The sequence below is a fragment of the Prionailurus viverrinus genome, chromosome A3 (genome assembly GCF_022837055.1).
Source record: "Prionailurus viverrinus isolate Anna chromosome A3, UM_Priviv_1.0, whole genome shotgun sequence".
Classification (NCBI taxonomy): Eukaryota; Metazoa; Chordata; class Mammalia; order Carnivora; family Felidae; genus Prionailurus; species Prionailurus viverrinus.
In genome coordinates, this window is record NC_062563.1 from 113,994,717 (window position 1) to 114,021,626 (window position 26,910).

Here is a 26,910-nt window from a genome sequence, read left to right on the forward strand (position 1 = left end):
ATGATCTCACAGCTCGTGGATTTGAGCCCCACGTTGGACTCTGTGCTGACAGCTCGGAGCCTGGAGCCCGCTTCGGATTCTGTGTCTCCCTCTCTCTCTTTGCTCCTCCCCCACTCATGCTCTGTCTCTCTCTGTCTCTCAAAAAATGAATAAACGTTAAAAATAATTTTTAAAAAATTAAATTAAAAAATAATTTTACAAATAAGCAAAAATTTAAAAAAGAAATAAGGGGGAAGAATTCTTGTAAGTAATCCATATACCTGAATTTTTTTAATTTGTAGACTTAAAAGTGAATTGTAAATAAATTAACAAAATACCTTTATGTATTAAAAAAAAAAAAGCTAGCCATTATATTATTAACAGCATTGTAAATGTTGTTCCTTTGGAAATCATTTAAGAATACGTAACAAAGAAGCTGCACATTAAAACAAGGTTGTCCTGGGCTATTATCTCATTGTCAACACAAAGTCAACAAGGCTTAAAATGCATGCTGCCAGGAGCTCATGCAGTCCAGTGTGAGAAGACGGTGGTCTCAAGCAGGGTAAGCTACATCAACCGCCTTGTTGGAAGCGTCTTTGGTTTGAGATGAGAAACAGGTGTGCTACCATTACCAATAACCTACCATGCATTCTGCAGGAGGAGGTGACCATCAGAGCTTTAACAAACACTATGGAAATGACCTAAACGAGGGCTGCGGGCTGCGGCTGCGGTAGCTTTCCAAAACCCAAACCACATTCTTCATTTTTCATCAAGTGTTAGTCACTATGCTGTGACTTTGAGACAATTGGTGCAAATCATCTGGAAAGTCCCTGGACTTTACAAGGAAGCATATGAATACAGACCTGCAGTATCTACTTGGATGGCACACATCGCATTTACAAACTACTTATACCTTTTGTGAGCCTACATGTGCTAATTAATTCACTATCAGAAAAATAGAGTGCTTTAGTCCGTATAATATAAAATTATGAAAAAAATAAAGTAACCCAGGAGGCTAAAAACATTAGTAATTAACATGATGGCTTAAACTTAAGTGGCAGTATACAAAAAATGAATTATAAAACATATATAGCATAATTATATAATCACTGGCATGATAGGAAAATGTTTATTCGTTAAAAGATATAATTGGTTAGAAATATAGAATATGATCTAAATTATAAACTACACAAAAGACAAGAAAATAAATCTCAGGTTATGATTATGGGGATTGGTATTTTCTTTAGATTTTTCTGCATTTTTCAAAATTTCTACAATGAGCATTTGAATTACTTTTATAATCCGAAGTCTTCCTTAACAAAAATTATCCTTTCTTGGGGCACCTGGATGGCCCAGTCAGTTAAGCGACTGACTTCAGCTCAGGTCATGATCTCATGGTTCATGAATTTGAGCCCCGCATTGGGCTGTGTGCTGACAGCTCACAGCCTGGAGCCTGCTTCAGATTCTGTGTCTCCCTCTCTCTCTGACCCTCCCCAACTCATGCTCTGTCTGTCTGTCTGTCTCTCACTCTCTCTCTCTCTCTCAAAAATGAAAAACATTAAAAAAAATTTTTTTTTAATTATCCTTTCTATGCCACAAAAATCTGAAAGGAAAAGGTCACCTTCTCCTGATTATAATCCTAGATACTCAGGTAAGATTTTTTTTTCTCTATGATAGGAATTCTTCAGAAGAACAGTGTGAAAATCACATCTCTAACCCTCTATTCCATACTGTAGGTAGATGCCTGCTCTGAAAATTACTGGTATTTACTTCTCTCAATTTTCTTTGTAATGACTAATCTTCCTTTAGAGTCTACTTTGCCATTTTCTTAAAACAAGAGACATATTGATCAGTTTGCAAAGAGAAAAGTTAGAAGATGAGTTAATATATTAGGGACAAGGATTCAGAACAAGTTCAAAGGCTATAAATATGGGGTTTTCATATAATGCTTGAGCAGAACTCAGTGTCCCAAAGCCCACACACACCAATTTGTTTATAACCGAATATTTGTAACTTTTCAAGCACAGCTTTAGAATGTAATTTTTATAAGTGCGACCAAAAACCATCAAAAGTATGTGATGTTTAATTCAAATACGATACATTCCTATGCCACAGTGTGCCAACATATTTAAACTGTTTCTTCTGAGAGCTCTAAAACAGGAGAAATACTTAAGAATTATACTCTTTAGTCTTAGGAAACGAAACCTTAGGAAATGGCCTTTCTTCCACTGTAGAATCTAAAATAGAGGCTCTGAGGATATTTATGAGGCATGTTTGAGAATCTTTAGCTGATTACCTCATAGATAAACTATACAGAGACACAGCTTGATAGTGCTGATCCCAGCTGGCAGGACACTAACATATATAAGAAAATGTTACTCTGACACCACTAGAGGGTACTAAGAGATACATCAAAGGAGTGGAGGGATATTTACTAAAATGTATTTGATTTCTACCCTGTTTGTCCCATTTTTTAATACAAGCAATGAATTAATGCAACTTTCATCAGTGCGGCCTCAGAGCTCCCTTCCGCCCATGTGCTAAGCAGGACTCCACCCTTCCAAACAGAGAGTCAGAACACCTCCAAAACACCTTAGAACTTTTAACACAAGTCTCCTAACTACCTCTTTCCATGCTTTCCCCTCTTATGAGATTTTCATTCTCTAGCAGGTACTGTTATACCAAAAGGCCGTCTTGAAAAACAACTGGCAAGTTCTTCTAATTTTTCCATGTTTTCTGAAGACAAAAGACAGGTCTTTTTATTTTTCCAAGAGGTCACTCACACTTAGATATGTGACCCTCTTCCCACAGAATGAAGCAGTTTCTGTTGAAACATACAGTTCTTTGAGCAGATTGTGTCGACATAAGCATAAGAATACGGCAAAGCCTCACACAGGCAGCACTAATTATTGGTCTCTGGGGTACTCTAGGCTAATGAAAAGGTCTTGCCTTCTTTAGCATGTTTGGCTTCCCAGAGAGATCATCAAGAGATTCTTCCCAGGCGACTCTTCCCTAATGCCCATCACATGCCCCCTGGCCCTCAGGACCACCTGATCCTTCTCTACTATAAATGCCTCTGAAACAACTTCACTTTCTCCAAGTCAAGAACCATATTCTGCTTCTTTCACTAGAATTCCATTTAGAATCTTGGAAAAAGAGCTATGACCAAAAAAGCCAAGGGAAAACCAAATACTCTATTTATCCCACCACCAAGGCCAACAGTGGATTTAGGAGTTTGGTATCTTTATTATGTTTTTTTTTTTTTATTTAAAAAAAATTTTTTTTTCAACGTTTATTTATTTTTGGGACAGAGAGAGACAGAGCATGAACGGGGGAGGGGCAGAGAGAGAGGGAGACACAGAATCGGAAACAGGCTCCAGGCTCTGAGCCATCAGCCCAGAGCCCGACGCAGGGCTCGAACTCACGGACCGCAAGATCGTGACCTGGCTGAAGTCGGACGCCTAACCGACTGTGCCACCCAGGCGCCCCTATGTTTTTTTAATTAAACGAAAAATAAAGGTTTTTTTGGCAAAATATGAAAATGAGTATGTTGATCTTGCACGTTTTTCCTCATCATATGATTACTCAAGTAAGTAAGTAAGTAAATAAATAAATAAATCCTGGAGATATTAAAGCATGATGATTTTACATGAAAAAAAAGGAGTTCATTTTCCAACAGCATACATAGTTTATAGAAGCTGTAATGACACCAGTAATACGCTTAAGGGACAAACGTTTTTTTAAAGGGGTCAGTTATGAGTTCTGGAAAAGATCTGATGAGCCAATAGTTTTTATAATGTTTGGGCCATGATAATTACAAAGGTCTCCACAAAGCAGTCATGGAAGTCAAAAGGATAATTTCTGGCTGGTATGCAAGGGCTACGGAGGAAGTTTGGGAAGAGTAGGAGGAAGGCATCAAATGTTAGCTCATGGAAAGGTTTACAAAAATGCCCTGGCTACCTAACTGCCCCACAATGAGCATAAACTGTCCCACAACAATTGAAACAGATGTTTCCACTTTGTAAATATTTGCCAGAGGTTTGATTTTCTAACCTATCCTTGAGCTATTAAGACACTATGTTAAATCAAGAATTTATATGCTGAAATGTATAATTTATTTGGAAACAGTATACCAGTAATGTTGCAAGCCACCAAATCAGCTGTTAAGGGTGGAAAATATCACACTTATTTCTTGCAAGTATGTGGCTCACTTTATTACATGTCAAAGTGTGTCTGAAGAAATCTGAAAAGGCTACTTCTAATTTCACAATCACAAATGTATCATCACTAAGCCATATGAAGCTGATTTTATTTATTTTAGACTCCTACGTATTATTCTATTCCTTTCTTCAATTTATGAGACAAACTAATAAATAGTGACAAACATGAGTTACCTCCTCTGTGTTTTAGGGGAAAGAGCCATTGTATAATACTCCTGACAGAACTGATCAGATTGCTCCCTCAATCTATGTGTCTGGCTCTCACATAAAGCCAATGGGAACATCTATAGTTTGATTTAAATTAAAATTGATACAAAACAGTCTTCTTGTTCTAGTGTAGATTACAGATTACAGTGTAGCTCTAAAGTTGCAAGCCATTTTAATTCAAATGCTCTAATATTCTCCCCATGGGCTGTTTCAGAAAGATTCTTCTACTATAGGAAGTAGGAACACCTACAAATGTTGCATAAAATTTTAACATCACTTTTTTCCTGGAAGGAAATATTCATGCTTCAAACATGTGATAGCAGATGTCGGGACTGTATCTCTGCCAAACTCAAATTAAGCTGTCTTCTAACAACTTCATAAAGCACAGCTACTTTCATTTTTTTTTTAAACCAGCTCTGTAGTTCAGTTGAAGCTAAGTAACTTCAATTTGTTATTCCTCACACAGCTGCATTTAAATGACGAAACTACATTTATCTAGCCAGACTTAATTAACCTCTACAGAGCTAGTTTGCAAGAAGTCTATCCATTGAAGTCAGCCATTGTTAAAAAGGCACAAAGCTGTATGTTCACATGGGAAAATACAAATATAGAAACACAGTATTTGGACCTAGTGAATTGTCCATGTATTGTCACACTGCAATTTTCCTTTTTAATAATGAGATCAACAGTGAAAAGATCCTTGTTGACCAAGATGTGCCAAAGTGCAGTTTCTTATAGCTGTGTTTAATAAAGTGAGCAGACACATAAATGACTTCAGAATAGAGAGTAACTGTTTTAGCCACGGCCATTTAAAAAAAAAAAACAACACTATCACTTCATTTTATCATTCTAGAAGTGATTAGAAGAGCTGTTATTTCTCTACAACTTAACTCAGTATTAAGAGGAAAAGCAAAAAGGAGTTGGCGTCCAATAAGTGAACAAGGCTGTGGCTCCAGGTGCAGGTGCCTTGAACGACAGAAAAATGCACTGCAGACCCTGATGTGACTGCACACCTCTGTGAAGTGCATTTCATCCTCGGACACAAAGATGCTTTTTATGTTTTGGTTTTTTTTTACTTTTTTTAAAAAAATATTTTAATGTCTATTTTTGAGATACAGAGAGAGAGAGAGAGAGAGAGGGAGGGAGGAAGAGAGAGAGAGAGAGAATGAGCACGAGCAAGTCGCGAGAGGCAGAGAGACAGGCAGACAGAAGATCCGAAGAGGGCTCCACACTGATAGTGGGGCTTGAACTCATGAACAGCGAGATTGTGACCCGAACTGCAGTCAGACGCTTAACCTAAGGAGGCACGCAGGCACCCCCAAAGGTGCCTTTTAAAAACACTTTCCAGTCTGATGTCTGAATTCAAATATCTAAGAGAACTCACATCCACATTTTTGAGAAAATGGACCAAAGTTTTTAATATAAAAATTATATATATTTTATATAATTTATATAATTGTACCATCGTTTTTAACATAAAACCCATATATATATAAGACTATAACTTGATGCTTTGATATATGCAGGCACTGTGAAATGATCACTATAATTCATCTAATTAACACACCAAGTACAATTTTTACTTGCAAATTCATTCATGTCATGTTTCTGAGGAAGGATTATCTTAAGAGAGGCTGCACACTCCTTCCTCTATTAGCTTCTCTTGTTATACCCTGCCAACCTCATCCTGACCTTACTCTGGCATGATGCATTTTAGCGATCTTTTTCTGACTATATAAAAATATTTGTCCACTATAGAGTAGATGGAAAATAGAAAATATTCTACAACACCCCAAACCTCTTGGATCCTACTATAAAAATAATCACTGCTAATATCTGGCATATTTTCTTCCAGTATGTTCTCAATATGCAAGTCCTTTTTATATAATTGGCAAAGTGCTCTTTCCTTCCTTTTTCCATACTTCATTTTGCGTTTAACAGTATTGTGACCATTTTCTGCTAGATTTTAATAAAAATACTTCAAAAATACTGTATGTGATGGCAGCATAATGTTCCAATGTATAGATGTAACATAATTATCTATTTCCCTATAGTTAAATGTTTAGATTATTTCCACTTTTTCTCTATTATACCTGATGCTGTGGTAAGTATCTATTCATATAAATCATTGTCTCAGTCTTTGGGGACATTATTTCCTCACACTAGATATTTTAACATAAGATTACTGGGTCAAAAGTTCTGAACTTTTTTAAAATTCTTTTTTTTCTTAATTTTATTTAAATCCGAGCTAGTTAACATATAGTGCAGTAATCGTTTCAAGAATAGAAGTTAGTGATTCATCACTTACATGTAACACCCAGTGCTCATCCCAGTAAATGCCCTCCTTAATGCCCATCCCCCATTTAACCCATTCCCCCTCACCCACCTCCCCACCAGCAACCCTGTTTGTTCTCTGTATTTAAGAGTCTCTTATACATTTTGCCAGTTTGTGCTTTCTAGAAGAGTTAAACCAGTTGACATTTCTTTCAGCCATGTGTTTTACCTCAATTTTTAAATATATATATTTTTTTAATTTTTAATGTTTATTTATTTTTGAGAGACAGAGTGTGAGCAGGGGAGGGGCAGACAGACAGGGAGACCCAGAATCTGAAGCAGGCTCCATGCTCTGAGCGGTCACCACAGAACCCGATGCGGGGCTCAAGCTCACAAACCGCGAGATCATGACCTGAGCCAAAGTCGGACGCTTAATCGACTGAGCCGCCCAGGCGACCCTGACCTCAATTTTACTCTAGTAAAAATTAAATGCTATTTTGATAATTATTTTAATTTGCATTTATTTGATTACTAGTTGACATTCCCTATTATATGTTTCTTGGTAACTTTTTTTTCTATAAATTATCTGATTATATTATTTCCCCACTTTTCTATTATTTTTTATTGCTGATTTGTAAGAGCTCGCTTTACATTTAAGGGTATTAACATATATGCTGTTGATCTGTTTCACATTATACATTTTTATAATGTTTACTAGTGATTCAAGTTATTATAAAGAATTTTGAAAATACATAAAAATACATGGAAGAACAGATGATCCACGATCCCAGTAACTAGTGATGGTTGAGCACTTTGATGTGCTTTTTGTCTCTTTTTCTGTGTTTGTAAACATTTAAAAAATAAAGCCGGAATCATACTGTGTTCTGTATTTCTTATTATGCCACAGGCATCTCTTCATAACATTAAATATTCTTTTAAAACATTAATAGCCGGGGCACCCAGGTGGCTCAGTCAGTTGAGCGTTTGACTCTTAATTTTGGCGCAGGTCACGATCTGGTGGTTTGTGAGTTCGAGCCCCACATCGGGCTCTGCAATGACAGTGTGGACCTGCTCAGGATTCTCTCTCCCTCTCTCTCTGCCCCTCTCCCACTTTCCAAATAAATAAGCTGAAAAAAATAATAAAAAAAAAACATTAATAGCTATGGGATATTTCACTGTTTATGTGTACCACAATTTATTTAAAGATTCCTCCTTTTTAACAGTATTTAGATTATTTCCAAATATTTGCTATGATGACTAACGCTGCCATGAGCAACTTCATACATTTGACATAATTTTGATATCCCATTTAAAAGGAGGCTCAGACCCACATCTCCTGCACAGGCTATGTAACATAAGGAACACCACACCTACCCGTTACTTGAGTAGGTGCAATCACTTGGCTGGCACTTGATGTAGAAGCCTCAGGAGCTACTTCCACAGGCACAGGAGGTGATGTTTTTTCAATCACCACTATATGAGGAAGGAGGGATGAAAAAATTAAAGCCTGTTAGGTGCACCAAGATCCTATTTCAAAACGCAAGCATAATTTAGTCTCGTAACATACCACAGTAGTGCTTGGATAATTAAGAACTGATATCGATCCCTAAAGCTCATGGTATTAATACATAGCCCCACTTTCACCATGTAGCAAGAACATATGAGAACAATTCAAAAGCCAAGAAAAATGACCCATAAAGGATGACCCTCAATAACGTTCCACATATAAACCTACTCTTGGCCACAGAAAATACTGGAAAAACTTATCTTCCTCTTACCATTATAAAACTTACAAGACCATCCTCACACTATTATTATGAGTATATTAACATACTTATGTATATGTCTCACACTGCACATCATTTATGAGTTCTAATGATTTATTAAAGTTTAAAATCAAAGACAAAAGAATTCTTATCTCACTTTTTTATCCCAAGTACTCTTACAAATTGCACAGATCAACAGAGGTTACCTGGAAACTGTGGATGCAGGTGAATCGTTGAGATGCCTGGAGAGAGCTGGGGTTGACCAGGCTCAAGTTTGGTTTTCTCTTGATCCAATGAAGGTATTTCCTGGGTGGATGTATTAAAAAGAAAAAAAAAAAAAAAAAAGAAAGAAAGAAAGAAAAGAACTAAAAATAAGAATTATTTTTATTTTTCACATATTACTATCTTTATTTAGTTCTACTCTTAGAAAGGCAACAAATATCACAGGACATTGGACAAAAAAAGTGTGCAATTGTGTGAAAAAAATACATGTATGAACTGTAGCTATGCCCACTACTCTAGCAAGTCTTTGGTTTCCCCAGCAATGCTGACCCATCCATACATCCTCACCCACTTCCCAGGGCCCAAAGCAAAAGGTCCCCTCAGGCATCTTACATGCCTTGGCTCGGGGAACCACATCTGGTCTCACACAAGCCACAATAAACCTCAACAGACAACTAAACTGTCATCTCACTAACATGTGGCTCTGCCTTGGGAAGATGGCCAGCCACACTTTGCAGATTGCATAATGGGTACAGCACTCGTGTCATTAACCCGCAGCTAGTAACTCTGCATCTCCAGCTCTCAGCATAGTGATAGGCGGGCAGAGCATCAGAAAAACGGGGACCTGGAGGAGCGCCTGGGACTTCCATATGCGGCCTGTTGCCCACTGCTGTCCTCCGGACCGGAGGTGAAGAAACAGACGGACGCCTGTGGCTCAGCTTCCAGTTACAGCTGCTCGGGCTACTGCAGACAGACCCATCAGGCCAGTAGGGACAGCTGTGCAGGGTCGGTGGGCCCACTCCTTCACTTCCTTATAAGTATTCATCAGGTGACTTGGTCACAGCTGCCCTGTGCATCCCCTCCCTCGCTCCCTCCCTCTGCCATCTTCCAGAAAGCTCACTCCCCTAGTCTGTTTCCCTTTTAACAGCTCTCTTAACTTCAGTTATCTCCTCTGCTTTTTATAACCTAGATATCCTGCCTGAGTAGCTCATCAAAGATCTTATTTTGTTGGCATGAGTGTTTATCTAACTCCGTTTAGATATCCCACCAGTACCTCAAATCCATCCCCTCCAAAACCATTCAGGCTCTCAATCCAAGGTGTCTATTTCTATGCTATGTCACAGCCATTAAACCATCCAGGTTTAAAGTCACTTTGCAATCCTCGCTGTCTCATTCCTCCTTCCAAGCCCTGCCCATCTGCACTGCCTATTATATTTGTTCATCTTTCCATACCCACTGTGCCCACTGCTGCGGTCCAGACTCTCTCATCATGCTTACTGTAGTAATCTAATTGGTCCCTTAAGCTCCCTGTCTCCCTGTCTCAGTTAATCCTGGGGCAATTCATCTTCTAGAAATAACAAACACTGAACTACCTTTTCCCACATTTTCTCTTCTGCTTAAGAATACAGACTAATTTTATATTACCTATTAAACGTGACCTCAATCAGTCTCCATAGTTCCCCATTCCCTGCAGCTCATGGCCTATGCCAATAAGAAGCAGACCACAGTCAGCTGTTTATGCACTCCTGCAACTTGCAGACAGAATTTCCCCCAGTGGCACAGGGCAGCAGACTTTCTAACCAATGCCAGTTCTCCCCTTGACAAGGAGAGTCTGAGAGAGGGGAGCAAGGTAATCCACCATGGATTACAACTACGGTTTGGATTCCAAGCTTTCCAAAGCAGCCCCAAGTTCTCTTCCTAACATGCCTCTCAGGCTCCCCTAACTGACCTCCTGCCGTCCCCTCCACTGCACCTTTGTGCATATCGTTTCCCACCCCTGGGCAACCCCGCTTTCTCTTCATCAATCTTCAAGATCATGGGATCTCTGCAAGAAGCCAAGACCACAAAGACTAGGACTGCATGTTTCCCACTGGCGCGTCTCCAAAAAAATTACAGTGTACGTATACAAGAAAACATTGAGGCCCTCTTTAAGACCCTTCAGGAGAGTTACCAGACACTCAATTATCAACAGCACAGAAAACAGCGATTATTCAATAAGATGAGGTTATCAGGGAGCTGGCTCCTCTGCTCACGCAGCGAATGATTCCTTCCGCGTATCTACCAGAACTGAATTCAAAATCAACAACATGCAAATGACTGTACACTGACCTTTAGAGACCCTATCCGGGAGTTGCAAATGTGCGTATCAAATATGCCTATGTGTTGTCCCTCTTCTCGGGTCAATATAACAATATTCTTCTTTCTTGGGTGCTATCACTCCAAAATCCTACTTCCTCCTTGTCTGGATTCTTTCAGCACTTATGTTAGAGCATTTAAAGTTATTCTGTCCCGTGTTTATAACCTAAAGGTTTTTAAAATTATTTATAATAATTTATATATGTGTTCGCGCTCTCTAAATTCTAATACTGCATTCTTGTCAACTGAGTGATATAAAAATGTACGAACATTTAATAACGATCGAATTTTCATGTTATTAAAGAATCACAGCTAGACTCAGATGGGGAACAATATTATATAGATAGGACTTAGATCCAGCAATTATTTTTTTAGTTCATTTATTTATTTTGAGAGAGAGAGAGTAGGGGAGGGACAGAGAGATAGGGAGGAAGAGAGATAGAATTCCAAGCATGATGCACAGTGTCAGTGGCGAGTCTGATGTGGGACTTGAAGTCACGAACCATGGGATTGTGACCTGAGCTGAAGTCAGACGCTTAACTGACTGAGCCACCCAGGCGCCAACCCCCCACACGCGCCCCGCAGCAAATTTCCATATTTTCTATTAATAAATCTCACAGTTAATAGTCCCATTTTATGCCAAAAAAAACCCCCCAGCAAGTTGATTAAATATTTCCCTGAAATTTCTAGGAACCAATATTCTAATATTGGATTGAAATTTCTAAGAACCAATACTCTAGTATTGGATTGGATTATTACCTAACAAGGGTAAGTTCTGTTCTTATTCTAATTTAATCAAACATGCATGTTAAATTTTAGTTGAATTAAGAAGTACTTCACTTAGCATATATGTGGCTCTGAGAATACACACTTGCATAAACATGTCAGAACACTTTCTTTCCATCCATAGTCCAGGCCATGAATTGATCTGAATTCTGTGTAATCTTCTGATTCCATTAGTCGCGCCTTCTTCTCTTACTAGAATTTAAGTTCCATGAGAACAAGGAGTTTTGTCTGATTTGTTCTCTATTGTTTTCCTAACACTCAGGATAGTGCCAGTTATATAGTCGGTGTTCAATAAATATTTCATGAATGAATGTTAGATTTCCTCAAACCAGATAATGAATAATGGACATGTTACTACATTTAAGTCTAAAAAGAATCCATACATATTCTAAAAGAAAATCATTTTGATGGTAAAAAAGACTTGCAAACAATGAATAAATTACCTTCTCAGGGGGTGCAGTTGCCACTAAAACCAGAAAAGAAAGAAGGACATTAGTACAATTTAAGTCAATCCACCACATTAACAGTTATATTTTTAAAAAGCAATAGAAGTCCACTATCACCCCAAAAGGATTAAGAATCAAACTCAATAAAATGCAGAATTATGGTCATTGTGGAGAATTTTACACACAACCAACAGAAAAACTATCCATGTTATATCATTCCTTAACTACAGGAGTTCAGGTAGATGCGATGAAATTCTTTCCAACTCCCTCATTAACTGAAAAAGTTAAAGGAAACAACACTTTCTGGCACATTATTTTATGCCTAATCTGACTCTTATGGAATATCCCATATCAAAAAAACCAAAACAAAACAAACATTTTCATTAATTGGCCACATACTTATCCTTAATGTAATAATGTTTAAAATACTTTCTGATGTTTATGTTAAAAAAGAAAGCCACTTATTTCAATAAGAGATCTAAGAATGGGTACTGTCCTCCTAATCTTTATTGAAGAGAATTTCCAGTAAGATAAGCTAACTAAATTAGGAGGAAAGAAATCACAGGCCAATTAAATCTAATTAGAGATTAACATTAATATGTTGAACAAATTCCATATTAAACAATCATGACATTGTTGTGAGATAGTAGTTGTGTCTCTGTATTTAGAAAACTTACATTCCATTAATCAGTCCTTAGTATTACCCCTCAAGCCTGTGATCAATGATTACTGGGGTTTTTCCTCACTGATCAGTGTCTCCATAAACATAAGTGTACAATTTCGGTAGATGCTTAACTCCCCAAAGCAATCAGGGTACCTGATAGCTTATCGCTGCTGCTTTATTCTTGTGGTTGGAAAAGTCAACTAACTGTCCATCCTGCCTAACCCACCAAGAAAGTCATGAGGCAGCATCTGGGACCAGAGGCCATTTCCTCCTGCTTGTGCAAAGGATGAGTAGTTGCAAACATGTGGCCAGAAGACCTCAACTGTGTAGAAGCAAATGGGTCAATACTGTCAAATCTAGGTGAGGTCCTACCTGCTCTACCTAGCCAAAGAAGTACAACAGAGTGAAAGAGTGAAATGAAACCGACCTAGAACACAGAAAACCTCAGAGCCCTGAAGAAAGCTCTCTCTAGAACCTAGGTACCTTCTCTCCTCACAAAATCTATTCCTAAGTTCTGACCTAATAAACTGTGAAAAGCCAACAGAAGCTTCATTAGAGACAATGTACATGTCATACAAATCTAAAATTTTTATTCCTTCTATCTGGGGTGAGAATTTTTATAATACAGATACTCAAGGCATTGAACATGCTGGCTTTTATAAAGAGATACTCCTCCTAAAATATAAAGCCTTACCTGCCTTCTTGGAAAACTGTGCTCGTTGGCCCTGTTATATACTTGTCACATGACATCTGACAAGCCATGTCCCTCCCCTCTATAGGTCTCAGTTTTCTCAGAAGGCCAATGGAAGGACTGTACGAGGCAATTTCCAAGATCCTTTCAATGGACTTTCCTGTCTTCCTTCACTTGCCTCCCATTATCCCTGATTGCCTCCTGCCCTCTATTTCCTGGAAGCTCAGTCAATGCTTTAACTTCTTTACATCTGTGGATTCCACTTTGCAAAGTAAATAAATATTTATTAAATGGCCTTCTAGACAAAGAAATGAATTATGACTATTCCCTCAAAGATCTAAATTACCCTTCAGGAATAAACACCAAGAAAAAGTGGCCCCAGCAGGTCCTGAGATCACCCTGGAAAATTGTTACCTGCTATGAACATATTACCCTATGGCCGTGGTCCTCAGTCACAGGTCATTTTGGCCTGCAGGGACGTTTGGCTGGACTGGACAGTTTCTGGCTCTAACAACCGGAGGGGAGGGTGCTAGTAGTATATCTAAAAGTTAGAGGCCAAGGAGTTTACTCACTGAAAATTATCCTGAAGTACCAATAGTACTGAGGTTAAAAACCCTGTTCGAGAAGAGTGTTAACAGGGAAACCAAACACACACAAGACAGACGGTTGGGTCCATGATCTATTTCCACTCTCACCTTCTGGCTCCGCCACTCCTGGCCCGTGTTCCCGGGAGAAGGTCAGGGCCTCCACTGGCTCTTCCTTGGCTGGGAGAGGTGGAGGATGAGTACTTTTAGCAACAGGTTGAGTGTTCTTTGGCTTGACAAATACAGGTCCTTTACCTACATGGTGATGGATTGGCCTGCGTCTATGAACGCCAGAAACCGTATAACCCATTCCACCAGGACAGATTTCCTTAAAAGCAGCTAGATTTGGGATGGGAAAATATTCCTTTTAAAAATCTAAAAGTGCAAACTTATACAGAGGAAAATATCATGATGAGTATTTTTTAAATAAACCATCATTAATATAGTTACATTCAAAAACTTCAAAAACAGATGCATAATGCTTGAATTTGTTAAACTTGCATATTTACAGAAAAAAACCCAACCCTTTGTTTTACTCAGTATTTCTCCATCTGTTAATTCCTTATCAGTTATATATATATATATATATGGCATATACAGCATATAGGAAGCATATATTTATATATATTATATAGATCAGCGACTAATTAGGAGATATCATATATGCCTATTATATATGTAATTTTCTGTATCATATATCACATATATATGTGATATATCAGGAGATTTTTATGTATCAAAGATTTTAATATATATTATATATATGTATCATGGAGTGTGTGTGTAAGATCGGCAAAAACCAGGCTTTCTTCTTTTCCTCCTGCTTTGGTGTAATTTCATTAGTTATTAACAAGGAACTCAGTAATGTCTAAGCTAGATGATTAGCAAGAAGGTTAAAAAAGAAAAATATATCACTAGTCAGGGAAATGAGGCGCTGGAAATCTTTCATAATTTGTTTCCAAATTACAGACTCAGCCAGAATGGAGCATATCAGCTGATATGGTGAGGTTGGTTAAGAAGGACTGAAAAGGGGAAGTGGTTTTGAACAGTGAGTCTCAGGATAGTGAGAAGGAATCCAGCAAAGTTAAAACACACTAAAGAGATGATGGACAGAAGTCAAGAACAACAGAACATGCCAAGTCAGAAAATGGAGTTATTTTCAAAAAAAGAGACGAGTGGGCAACAGCCTGACTTTGACCAGCTGGCTTAATTATCCAGAGGACAAGGCGATGTTCTGTGCTCTGGGACTGCTATCCTTGCCAGGAAAGTGGTCTTGTCTACTCAGACAAAAAAAAAAAAAAAAAAAAAAAAAAAGCTAGACTGGGCACATAGGATTTGCTAACCTCCACTGCATCACCTCCAGGAATAAGTAAAAGAGAAAGACGGGGGTGGCGAGGCAGTGTGTGGCCTGAGGAGGAAAATCCACCTAATCCCTTTGGTGTTGGTGTTGGAGGCAAGTTACCAAACCCAGACACTAAGGAGCTTATGGTCAACTTTTATATTTCTACTTTTCAAATTGAAAGTAAAGTCAGTCATTTCTCACTTCTACTAAACAAGAGATCTCCTATTGAATGTTCTGGACCTAAAATTAGTTCTCAATAAAAAGGAAACTCTAAAATACTCCTTGAAGTCTGCTAAAACATTGTTTTTCTAAGGATCACACATTAAATGGCAGAACTTCATTCTTAAATTTAACTATGAAATACAATTCTTACTTGAAAGAACAGATGTTTCCAGAAGAAGACATGTTTTCTGATCAAATATTTTCAGTATTAATGAACTAAATGTTGTGAAAATCACCAAATTAACCAAAAATTGGTTAAGTACAAAAAGTTTGTCTTTAATGCTATTTTCAAATTTAGTTGCTGGATGTTATGGAAGAGTCTCCCTGTGTTCTATTCACCATCTTGATTTACGCTTCATATGAGTCGCAAAGCTATTAAAACCAAACTTGAAGAGAAATGGGTCTATAAATTACAAAGACAGTTTATTTCATGGATTATTATTTTATAATAATCAGTAGTTCAAATCCCAAAGGGAGAATACTAGGCTATTTTGTGGGTGTCTAAAATTATACAGGCTATCAAAATATGAACAACATTATACTATCCTCTGCCTTACCAATTCTTTCCGATCCTAATCACCAACAAAGGTGGACCATGAGATTTAAATTTATATATAAACCCTGTACGCTGCTGTGTAAGCAACAGCTTTGAGACATAGTCCTGTGAGAGTTTCTCCACTTCCCTAGGTGGGAAGCATCTTGCCAAATAAGCACTTGACTAGACTTTTTTTATGGTCACCATGTGCCAATGAACTAGGTGCCATTTCTCCCTTGATAATACCATGCCCGGATTTGCAGGGTGTGTTTCTTTCTCTTCCATTTAATCCTACTTGATCTTGCTTGAGAAGGTGAGGATTCCTTGGCATAAGCAAGACACTGAGAGAAATATACTTACTCTTTCAGGATATTGGGCAAATATGTACCAAACTAAAGTATAAAGAATTAATCAATTTCTATTAATATTCTGACTCAGAAATTCCTAGGTGCACTGGCAGGATCTGCCCTTGAGTTATTAACCCTCAGAGCACAAATTCAATCATGGGTATAATTCCCTCCATTTCCAACTGGAGAAACTGACAAGCACATGTTCAATAAATGAGCAAGTGAGTCAACCCGTACAAGGTCTCGTTTCCATGCACGTGATATGCGGTCAGGCATTACAACAGTGCATGGCCCAGCAGGGCCTCTGGTCTCTTTGTACTTTTGAACAGCAGACTTTGGGTCCGAGAAGATGAGGATAGAAAGTAATGGCTTTTCTTAACATTCAAAAGGAAGTCTAATGTTACAAAGAAACAGGAAAATCACTTTGCATGTCATTTTTTCCCACTGATTCAACCTTCTATGGTCATGGTTTGTACAAAACTGATAAAAACCCATCGTATTATTAAAAACTAAATTAAAAGTCAGAAACCAAAAATTAAGCAAGTTGCCAAAGTCCTCCTGTGTCCTTGCGCAGCTGGGAAGGAATATGAGCGTACAGATGGACATGACTTACCTGTGCCTGGAAGGGGACATTTCTCACAGTGTGGGCCCCAGGCTTTGCCCACACTACAACAGCAGAGCTGCTTGGTGAGGTGAACAGACAGAGGGTGCATACACTGCCTTCCGGAACTGACAAGTCGGTAACAGGGCCCTTTCTCTTCAGAGATCACAGGGGTATCCGCTGAAGCAGAGAGATAAGGCCTGATGTCATCCAAGAAACGACAAAGACTAGATTGACTTTTCTTGACACAGTAAATTGAACCTTAAGTTCTGGATTGGAAACCATATTTCAGAATAAATTTGTGTAGATTTAGGGCATCACCTTTCCTGATTTAGAGTCAGCTTACCAAACAAGTTTTAGAATCAGGGCCCCGAGTGTCCCTCTTCCTATCTGGTCCCTTTTTCCAATTTAGCAAGCATTAGATCAGGTATGCGTGCATGAAGTAGAAAGAAACCACTTTGGCCAAAATCAGCTGCCCAACTAAATCTAAGTAACTATTATCAAAATCACTTGTTTTTCTGTATTTAGCCATAACAGAGGTCGTTCTAGGGCAGAATCTGGCAAACAGCCAGGCATTGTGAAAATCAGGAACTGAACATAGTTGATGCTGAAAAAGACAGCTGTTGCCCTTCTCACTTTGAGGGCAGGGAGAGCTTGTGAGGCCTCATCAGGTGTCACTGTAAGCCAGTCAACAGCATATGAGAGTCAGGGAGCAGCTTCTGACCTGCCATTCTGCACAAGACAGCACACCAGAGAAGGCAACGATGGGTGCAGTCCCTTAGAAAACACTGCAAAAGCACACCGGCCCATAATCATCCAATACCTGAATCCTATTCCCGAATCTTCTACTCAGTTTATTGGTCAAACTGCATTAACCCAAATCCAATAGCTAGACACTCAAGTGAGCACAGAAGGCAAAGATGAGGATAAGATGCAATCTTGCCTTCGAGAAGTTCATTTTCTAATGTAAATGTGGATGGAGTATGTTCTTCAGAGTCAGCTCCAGGCCAAGTCAATGGGCTGAACAGACCAAGCTTGATTGTCCTCCCTTTGATCCCACCCTCATCCCAACCGAAGTTCTTCTCTACTGTATCCCTGTCCAGATGAGGTTTTTCCCATGTACCTTTCCTTTAACTAACTCCTCTAGCACCTGGAGCTTCCAGATCACCTTCCTCTCCTGCACAGATCTCAATTTTCAATCATTCCAAAAGGACTGACATCTCTATTAAGATGCTGTAAGAAACAACCTGATCAAATTAAGGTACTACAGCACAGTGAAAAGAGTAAAGGTTTTTAGAGCCAGACAGACCTGGATTCTCATGGCATCTTTTGCCAGGAATACAACCTATAGAAGTCACTGGGGTTGTGATGGTTAATCGGATCTTTTGGCTCAGCTAGGCCACAGCAGGCAGGTATTCAGTCAAAACACAGGTCTGAAAGTTGCTGGGAAGGTATGTTTTACATGAGACTAACAGTTATGTCGGTAGACTGAGTAAAACAGATTATCTCCAGAATGTGGTTGGCTTCATCCTAACAGGTGAAGGTCTTAAGAGGAAAAAGACTGAACTCTCCAGACGAAGGAATTTTGCCAGCGACTATCTTCAGAACCAAGCTATAACACTAACTCTTCCCTTGGTCTCCAGTCTACCAGCCTACCCTGAAGATTTTGGACTTGCTGGTCTCCAAAATCATGTGAAACAATTCCTCTGAAATCGCTCTCTTTATACACACACATGCATACACACACACACACACACACACACACACACACACAGCCCTATTGGTTCTGTTTCTCTGGAAAGAACCCTAATCCACTGGTGAGCTTCAATAACCCTCACTTATAGATGATAGGCTCAGTGTGCAGATTAGAAATATCATATGCTAATAAACCTTTAGTACAGAGTAGACACAAGGCACATGTCAGCCACTCTTTTGAAAATAAAAGTAGGTATCTCCATTCTCTCAAGGGCATTTGTACATTGCTTAGTGGTAGGATATGAACAAAGTAAAGATACTTAAAAATAGCAATACTGGAGAATTGGAATATAGGAACAGGTGACTGAGGGGAGCAGAGGAGACCTTCCTGAAGCTTCAGAACTTAACACAGTAATTTAGTCTAGTAAGGCCAGTTTTGTCCAGGTTACTAAAAAAGTGCTAAGAGGGAGAACTATGAGTCTTTTCCTCTCCCTTCTCCTACTTACTTTCTGGAGTCTGTGCAAGACTGGTAAAAGATCACAGAGCAAAATAAAAGGCAATGTAAATATGGTTATCATCCCCAAAAGGATAATAAATCCCTAGAATGACTGAACATCACCAATGTATCGTGTGTGTGTGTGTGTGTATGTATACACCTATAGGTCATAATTCTAGTATAATCAGTTCCTAAGAGATTCTACTAAAAAAATTCCTCTCCAAATTATTTCAAAGTTACAACACATGTTTTCAGAGAAACAATGTCAGGCCGTCTCACAGGAGCCTAGTTTACACATGGTAGGGCTTACTTATAATACTAATTGCGTTAATGTTAGTTCTAGATCCTGGGAACAAGGGCCATACAGAACACGGCAGAGAGTTTCCTCAAATCCATGACGCTGGCTAATGGTGACATGGACTTCCTTCCACTTCTCCACACTCACTTCTTTGTATCCACCTCACCCGCACCTCTGGGGTAGTTAATACCAGATTAGGTGCCATCCTTGTTACCCTCAAAGTGTCTCCCCTAAAGTCTCCAAGGACTTTTTTTAATGTTTATTTATTTTTCTTTTTAATATGAAATTTTATTGACAAATTGGTTTCCATACAACACCCAGTGCTCATCCCAACAGGTGCCCTACTCAATGCCCATCACCCACTTTCCCCTCCCTCCCACCCTCCATCAACCCTCAGTTTAGTCTCAGTTTTTTTTAAGCCTCTTATGGTTTGCCTCCTTCCCTCTCTGTAACTTTTTTTTCCCCCTTCCCCTCTCCCGTGGTCTTCTGTTAAGTTTTTCAGGATCCACATAAGACTGAAAACATATGGTATCTTTCTCTGTATGACTTATTTCACTTAGCGTAACACTCTCCAGTTCCGTCCACGTTGCTACAAAGGGCCATATTTCATTCTTTCTCATTGCCACATAGTACTCCATTGTGTATATAAACCACAATTTCTTTATCCATTTGTCAGTTGATGGACATTTAGGCTCTTTCCATAATTTGGCTATTGTTGAAAGTGCGGCTATAAACATTGGGGTACAAGTGCCCCTATGCATCAGCACTCCTGTATCCCTTGGGTAAATTCCTAGAAGTGCTATTGCTGGGTCCAGAGTAGATGTATTTTTAATTTTTTGAGAACCTCCACACTGTTTTCCAGAGCGGCTGCACCAGTTTGCATTCCCACCAACAGTGCAAGAGGGTTCCGGTTTCTCCACATCCTCTCCACCATCTATAGTCTCCTAATTTGTTCTTTTTAGCCACTCTAACTGGCGTGAGGTGATATCTCAGGCTGGTTTTGATATGTATTTCCTGATGAGGAATGACACTGAGCAACTTTTCATGTGCCTGTTGGCCATCTGGATGTCTTTTTTAGAGAAGTTTATTTTCAGAGAGAGTGGGGGAGGCGAGGCAGTGGGAGAAAGAGAATCCCAAGCAGGCTCCACTATCAGCATGGAGACTGATGTGGGACTTGATCTCACAACCATGAGATCATGACCTGAGCTGAAATCAAAAGTGAGATGCTTAACCGACTAAGCCCCCCAGGTGTCCCCCAGGGACTCTACTCTGAAGGAACCTACTACCATGCCTGTCTGCCAAATTAAAGTAAAACTCCACATCAACAATTTGGTTTTTTAGAGATTATTAGGTGTGCATGACTATGAATTGTAAGACATTGTTAAGCAAAGTGAGTTGATAGTTGTTGAGGTCTCTTGCACTACACACACACACACACACACACACACACACCACACAAACTTTAGGCATTTTATCATCTGGAGTATAAAGACAGAAGTCCAGTGAACTAATTCTTTCTAAACATTTCACACCAAAAATCATCTATAGACTTTTGTCCTCCCATCAGACAGCTTCCAAAGCATTTCAAGTGGGGGTTGTTAGGGAAGTAAGAGAAATCACTGGCTTATGGTCATCGCAGCAATTGTCAGTGAGCATGGGTGTGCAGACCATGTTCTAACTAGACATTCTGGCTCATCCAAACTACATATAAGAATAAGAAACTAATGAAAAAAAATTATTCCTTCAGAGCTGGAAGAAAACCAAGAAACGGCCCAGCTTCCATACATCAATTTTACTGAGGCTCCCATGATTCAAGTTTTCTTTGATCTTCAACTATATGGACCAAAAAGTGTTCATTTATGCCTCAGATTTCTAACAGAGTATGCCTTTTCAAACCACTCCTATTTTAACACCTAGATTACCTGTCATTCTTTTATCATTTCCAATCTCTCATATGGCAATTCCACTTATTTTGTTAGATCGCTAGCATTTTCACATTCTAGTCTACATGACAGCATTAATCCATAGACAGTGTGCTCTGAATTACGCAGCTGAGTCCCTTTCATTACAGATTGGAAGACTAATCATAAAGGAGAATTCATTACATGCTACATTTATTTTAATATATGGTACACGTGATCATATATTCTTGAGTCATAAAGTTTTAGGCTACACTAAAATAAATCGGTAATGCCCAAAGATTTCTAAAGAATAAGTGGAAACAGGTATGGGAACGGGTACGGAGTAGCAGTAACAAACATGCCGACAGGTTCCAAAACGCAGACACGCTCCAACAGTGGTTTTTGCAGGTTATATTTTTCCAAGATGGGTTGCTAAGATAAAGGTGGAAAAACTCAGGTACTCCAAATAGATGGAAACCCTTCAGGTGTGTAAAACCTACTGGAAATGCCACATCAATCAGTCAGGAAGATGTATCTTTTTTTTCTTAGCTAGAGATCTAGAAATCTTCAAAAGTAATATACACATACAGCCCCATACCTTAGTCACCAACCATCACCAAACAGCCAGTGCTGATGGTGAAAGTCACACAACACACTATGACAGAAAGATGGTACGGTTCTCTCACTTGGATTCCCCAGTGGCATACCAAGCAACTTAATTACAGGGCTATACGATAAATTCTGATCCTACTTTCAAAGACATGCTTCCAAAGATGAATGTAAGTATCCTAAAGCAGATATAAACTAATCTGCCACTTAGAGGAAGCTAAAAAACATAAAAGACTTGGAAAGATGGCAAGTATATTGGTTGTCCCCCTCTCCCCCAACACCCCTGATATCCTCATTCGTCTCTTGGATGAAATTTCACGTTAGAGTTTCATCCCGTTAAAGCTTAAAACCCTACAGAGGACGAGGGCTGAGAGGCAGGTAAAGTGTCATGAGGAGTCTGAGAGATGAATTTGCTGAAATAGGAACCACTGGGCACCCTTGTGGGAAAATGTGCTATTAAATTCTGGGAGAACCAAAATAAAAGAAACCATGATTCCAGAGACAGGGCAGAGTTACAGCATCTATTCTACAGTGTGGCAAGTGAGACTAAATAACAGCTCTCCTTAAATAAAGGACTTGCTCCTGTCAATTCAGACTGGTTTCTTCTGCCTGATTAGAGGCTCGGCTTGTGGAGTAAGATCCAGTTTCCAATGTGGGCTCTACCACTTAAAGGTTGTGTGACTTTTCTCAAGATCCTTAACCCCTCCGAGCCTCCATTTCTTTATTTCTAAAATAGAATAGCGACACAAACCTCACGGACGTCTGGTATTTTATCTATCATAGTATTATAATCCGTATCAAGTGTTCATCACAGTGCCTGGCACTTAAGTGCACAATAAAGATGCTGACATTACTGCTCTGGTTTTTGGTTTTTGTTGTTACTGTTATCATGTGGGGGCAAATGCTTTGCACAGACATGTTTGTCTAACCCCCAGGACACAGTGGTACGAGATCACTAAGTGAGGGAAGGGAGAGACCTGAGCTAGGACGGCCACAGAAGAGGTGGAAAGAAAAGACAGGGGCACCTGGGTGGCTCAGTTGGAAGTGTCCGACTCTTGTTTTTGGCTCAGGTCATGATCTCACAGATCACAGGGTTGAGCCCTACACTGGGCTCTGCAATGACAGCACAGAGCCTGTATAAGAATTTTCTTTTTCCCTTTCTCTCTGTCCCTTCCCTGCGTGCTCTCTCTCTCCCTTACCCTCTCTCTCTCAAAATAAATAAATAAACTTAAAAAAAGAAAAAAGAAAAAAAAGATGAAAAGATTACAAAGATTACAAAGATTAACAACTTTCTTGGAGACCAAAGGAGAGGACAGAGTCAAAACTGGCAGAGAAGCTCCCAGCCCGACTGCCTGGAAAACAATGCCACATGGCCAAAACCACTAAGTCAGGAAGGAAAGGCCATTCCAAGGGGAAAGGAGGGGATCTAGCAGTCATTTACTCAATCAGCTGTGTAAAACAATGATCTAGAACTACGCAGTCTGAGACATTAATGCCTCACTACTTCAATAAAATGTAAATGAATTATAATTTAAAATTTAATTCTTTGGTCACACTGGCCACGTGTGACTAGCATCTGCTATACCAGACGGCACAGATACACAACATTCCCCATCATCACAGAAAGTTCTCTTAGACAGTGTTGATACAGCCCAAGAATAAGCAAACTCCTTGTGCAAAAGGCAAAATAATAAACACTTTCGACCCTGTGGGCCCTACTGGCTCTGCTCCAACTTCCCAACTCTGCCATCACCACATGAAAGCAACATTAGACAGTACGTAAATGAATGGGCATGGCTGTGTTCCAATAAAACTTTAATTACCAAAACAAACAGTGGAACACATTTGGCCCATGGGCTATGGCTTGCCCACCCCTGATCTAGAACTAGGTTTGGGTGCTTAGAGGCCCAAAACCCAGTGTTAAATCTCAAGAGTCCCTTACTAGCTGTTCGATCTTCAGAAGTTAAGTAAACTCTCGTGGCTTCAATTACCTAATATGTAAAATGATAATAATACATCCCTCATTAAAATGTTGGGGAAGTAAAAAGATATCATGGGCATAAACATGACCGGCTTTTAGAAGGAATGTGGCTTCATCTGAGCATCTCTCTCCAACCCTCCGTTTCTGTGTATTGGCATCAAGGCCATGGGGCAAAAATACTATCAAACAGCAAATATCCGGGCTCAGAGTTCTTTCATCTGGGTATTTTTCTATTAAACCTATGGGGCATACCCACCACAGATCTCATCCCACAGCTCCTGAATTCCCAAGAAAATTGCAGCTGAGCAAGTCAGGAAGCTTACTATACTGCAAAGGTTATCATACTTTTCTTGGATTTGCTCTGACAAATCCTGAAATTTCACCTTTCCCCATCCCTAGAGAGGAGGAGGTCCGAAGAATGCTGCTGTAGCAGCCTAAGGCACAGACACAGAGGTCTGAGGCAGCAGAAGCCAGGCCCACTGGCTCTCCTCCTGTGAGCTTTGCTAAGGCGAGGACAGAGAGCAGGCAAGGAGGAAAAGCGAGACGGTTGCAACCTTAGGCCAGAATCAAGGAAATCTGAGGGTGTTCACTTCAGTGCATTGGAGAACAGGGGGGGCAAACCCTGGCCATGGCCAAGTGCCTTCCTTTGCACTCACAGAGTCAGTCACAGCTTTGACAGCCTGGATAGGCCCAAAGTTCACGCTGCCTGAGCAAATGTGGTCAATCTCTTCCTTGTGCTTGGCCTGCTCTATCCACAGCTGTTTTTATAATACCTCTCAAAAACATACATTCCAAACATTAAGCAACGGCTTTGCTTGGTGCCTTTGTGTGTCTGGTGTGTGCGTGTATATGTGTGTGTGCATGTAAACATACGTGTGAGCCCCAGTCTCTTCCTGCTATCTCCCCATTACTATTAAGGGCACCACCATCTCCTCAGTATTTTTCCCCTTACACTGTAAACATCACCTTCTTTCCTGATTCTTTTCAATGGTCTTCAGACTTCCCCCACCGATTTCTTCAAAATATAGTTCACAAACCAATCAGGCTGGACTGACCCAAGTCACAAATCCTGAGGAACCCCACACATCTGTGAGGTTACATGTGGTAAATCCAGAGAATAGGGAAATAAATCTGCCCATTCAATGCTGGTGTAGAGCCCAGGTTTTAACTTCAAACTCTAAACTGGAGCATTTAACCAGCAACAAACCTCTCTTAATACTTATCATTTCAGCTGTTGTAGCTGAACCATAAAATTGAATTATTTATTTTTCAAATAAGAATGGATGGTTGTTTAATAAGTTCAGTATTATTGGGGCAATGACAGGGAAAATAAATGCTAAGGAAATGTGTAAGTGTTTCAAAAATCTCATTGGCAGATTTCTACAATCTTATTAAAACCTGGACATCTGCCCTTAACTCTAGACATCAGATCTAGTCAAAATTTAATAAAACACTTTGCGACCAGTTTTCCAACTTCACCTAATCTTCAATCTTCAGTCTGGTAATTTTAACCAGACTACAAGTTAAATTAAGAGGAAAAAAAAACAAACATTCAAAGCAAATTCTATATCCAAACTCTGTAAAATCTTTTACACTTAAAATTATGAAACTATTTAAAATATTTACTCATGTAATTCAAATCAGCCAGAAATGATCCCTAAATTATCTGGATATTGTCAACAATGTGAGTTTTGGCCTGAAATTTCCAGATCCCTGCATTAGTTTTCAAATGTACCTTGTATGAAACATCATCTTACAGTCTAATTTTACCACTCACCAAAAAAGCCCTGTAATTAAGTGTCTGCTTCATGATCAGAACTGTCTGTGAAAGAATACAGAAGAAGGAACTTACGTGTGAAATTTCCTAATCTGCATTTGACACTTTTTAAAAGAAAATAGTAGTGATTAGTAACAATTATCCAGAAGACTCAATGAACTCTCAGAATTCTGAAAGTAATGAATGAGACTGTCATTTTTACTTTACTACATTTGCCCATATTTCATCGTATCTATGTGTCTCAGGGAGAGGTGCACAATTAAAAAGAACAGATGATACTGTCCATCAAGAACATGTCTTGACCAAATTCCAAGTTAACAGTGGAGGTCAGAAGGATGCAGCTTAACATATACAAAAGCCACATTAAAAAACAGGTAATAACAACAAAAACCTAGCAGGACAGAAATACAGAATGCTCTTAAAATTATCCTATTTTCTGCCATGCAGTAATTTAAAATGTTTAAACTTCGGGGACACTTGGCTCAGTCAGTTGAGTGTCTGACTCTTGATTTCAACTCAGGTCATGACCCAGGGTCATGGGATCAAGCCCCGGCTCAGTGCAGAGCCTGCTTGGGATTTTCTTTCTTCTTCCTTTCTTCTTTCCTTCCTTCCTTCCTTTCTTTTTTGCTTTCTCTTTCTCTCTTTCTTTCTCCCTCCCTCTCTTTCTCTCTCTCCTTCTGCACCTGTCCCCCACCCATAGTGTCTCGCTCATAACTAAATAAATAAACAAATAAAATGCTTAAACTTTAATTGGATACAGCTTTTAAAAAATGTGCAGTATTCACCTACTTTGTAATAAGGGACATTAGTTCTTTAAAAAGTAAGGTTACCTTAAAAACAAAAAAATAAGATAACCTTAAAAAATTTGCACTTGAGAACTTTACATGTAAATGCATCCATCCTAAATGCATAAGGTGATCTGTAGTGATTACATTGGATTAGGTTTTGTGGTAAGAGAGTTTCTTTAGAAAAACTATATTTTCTCTATCAATATTGGAACATGTGGTTTAATGAGTAATTTTTATCCTTGCCAGGCACAAGAGAGAAGCTTAGAGACAACATTTGGAAGGCAAACAGTCTAACTCTGGGGACACATTTTGGTGGTTTTTGAGGACAACAGAGAAGAATCTT

At 39.2% G+C, this 26,910-nt stretch overlaps 1 protein-coding gene across 8 annotated transcripts in view; it reads right to left on the bottom strand.

The window, feature by feature from the left end:
• Nucleotides 1-26,910, bottom strand: part of LTBP1 (latent transforming growth factor beta binding protein 1) — a 410,698-nt gene that overhangs the window by 116,733 nt on the left and 267,055 nt on the right. For 6 of the 8 annotated variants that reach the window (XM_047852622.1, XM_047852623.1, XM_047852626.1 and 3 more), the window contains 5 exons: nt 17,035-17,202; nt 14,087-14,314; nt 12,034-12,056; nt 8,653-8,752; nt 8,055-8,153 (listed from right to left, as the gene is read on the bottom strand). In XM_047852622.1, the coding sequence (XP_047708578.1) occupies nt 8,055-8,153; nt 8,653-8,752; nt 12,034-12,056; nt 14,087-14,314; nt 17,035-17,202 (618 nt within the window). The remainder of the gene's footprint in view (nt 1-8,054; nt 8,154-8,652; nt 8,753-12,033; nt 12,057-14,086; nt 14,315-17,034; nt 17,203-26,910) is intronic. The other 2 variants (XM_047852625.1, XM_047852628.1) reach the window with 1 other exon arrangement.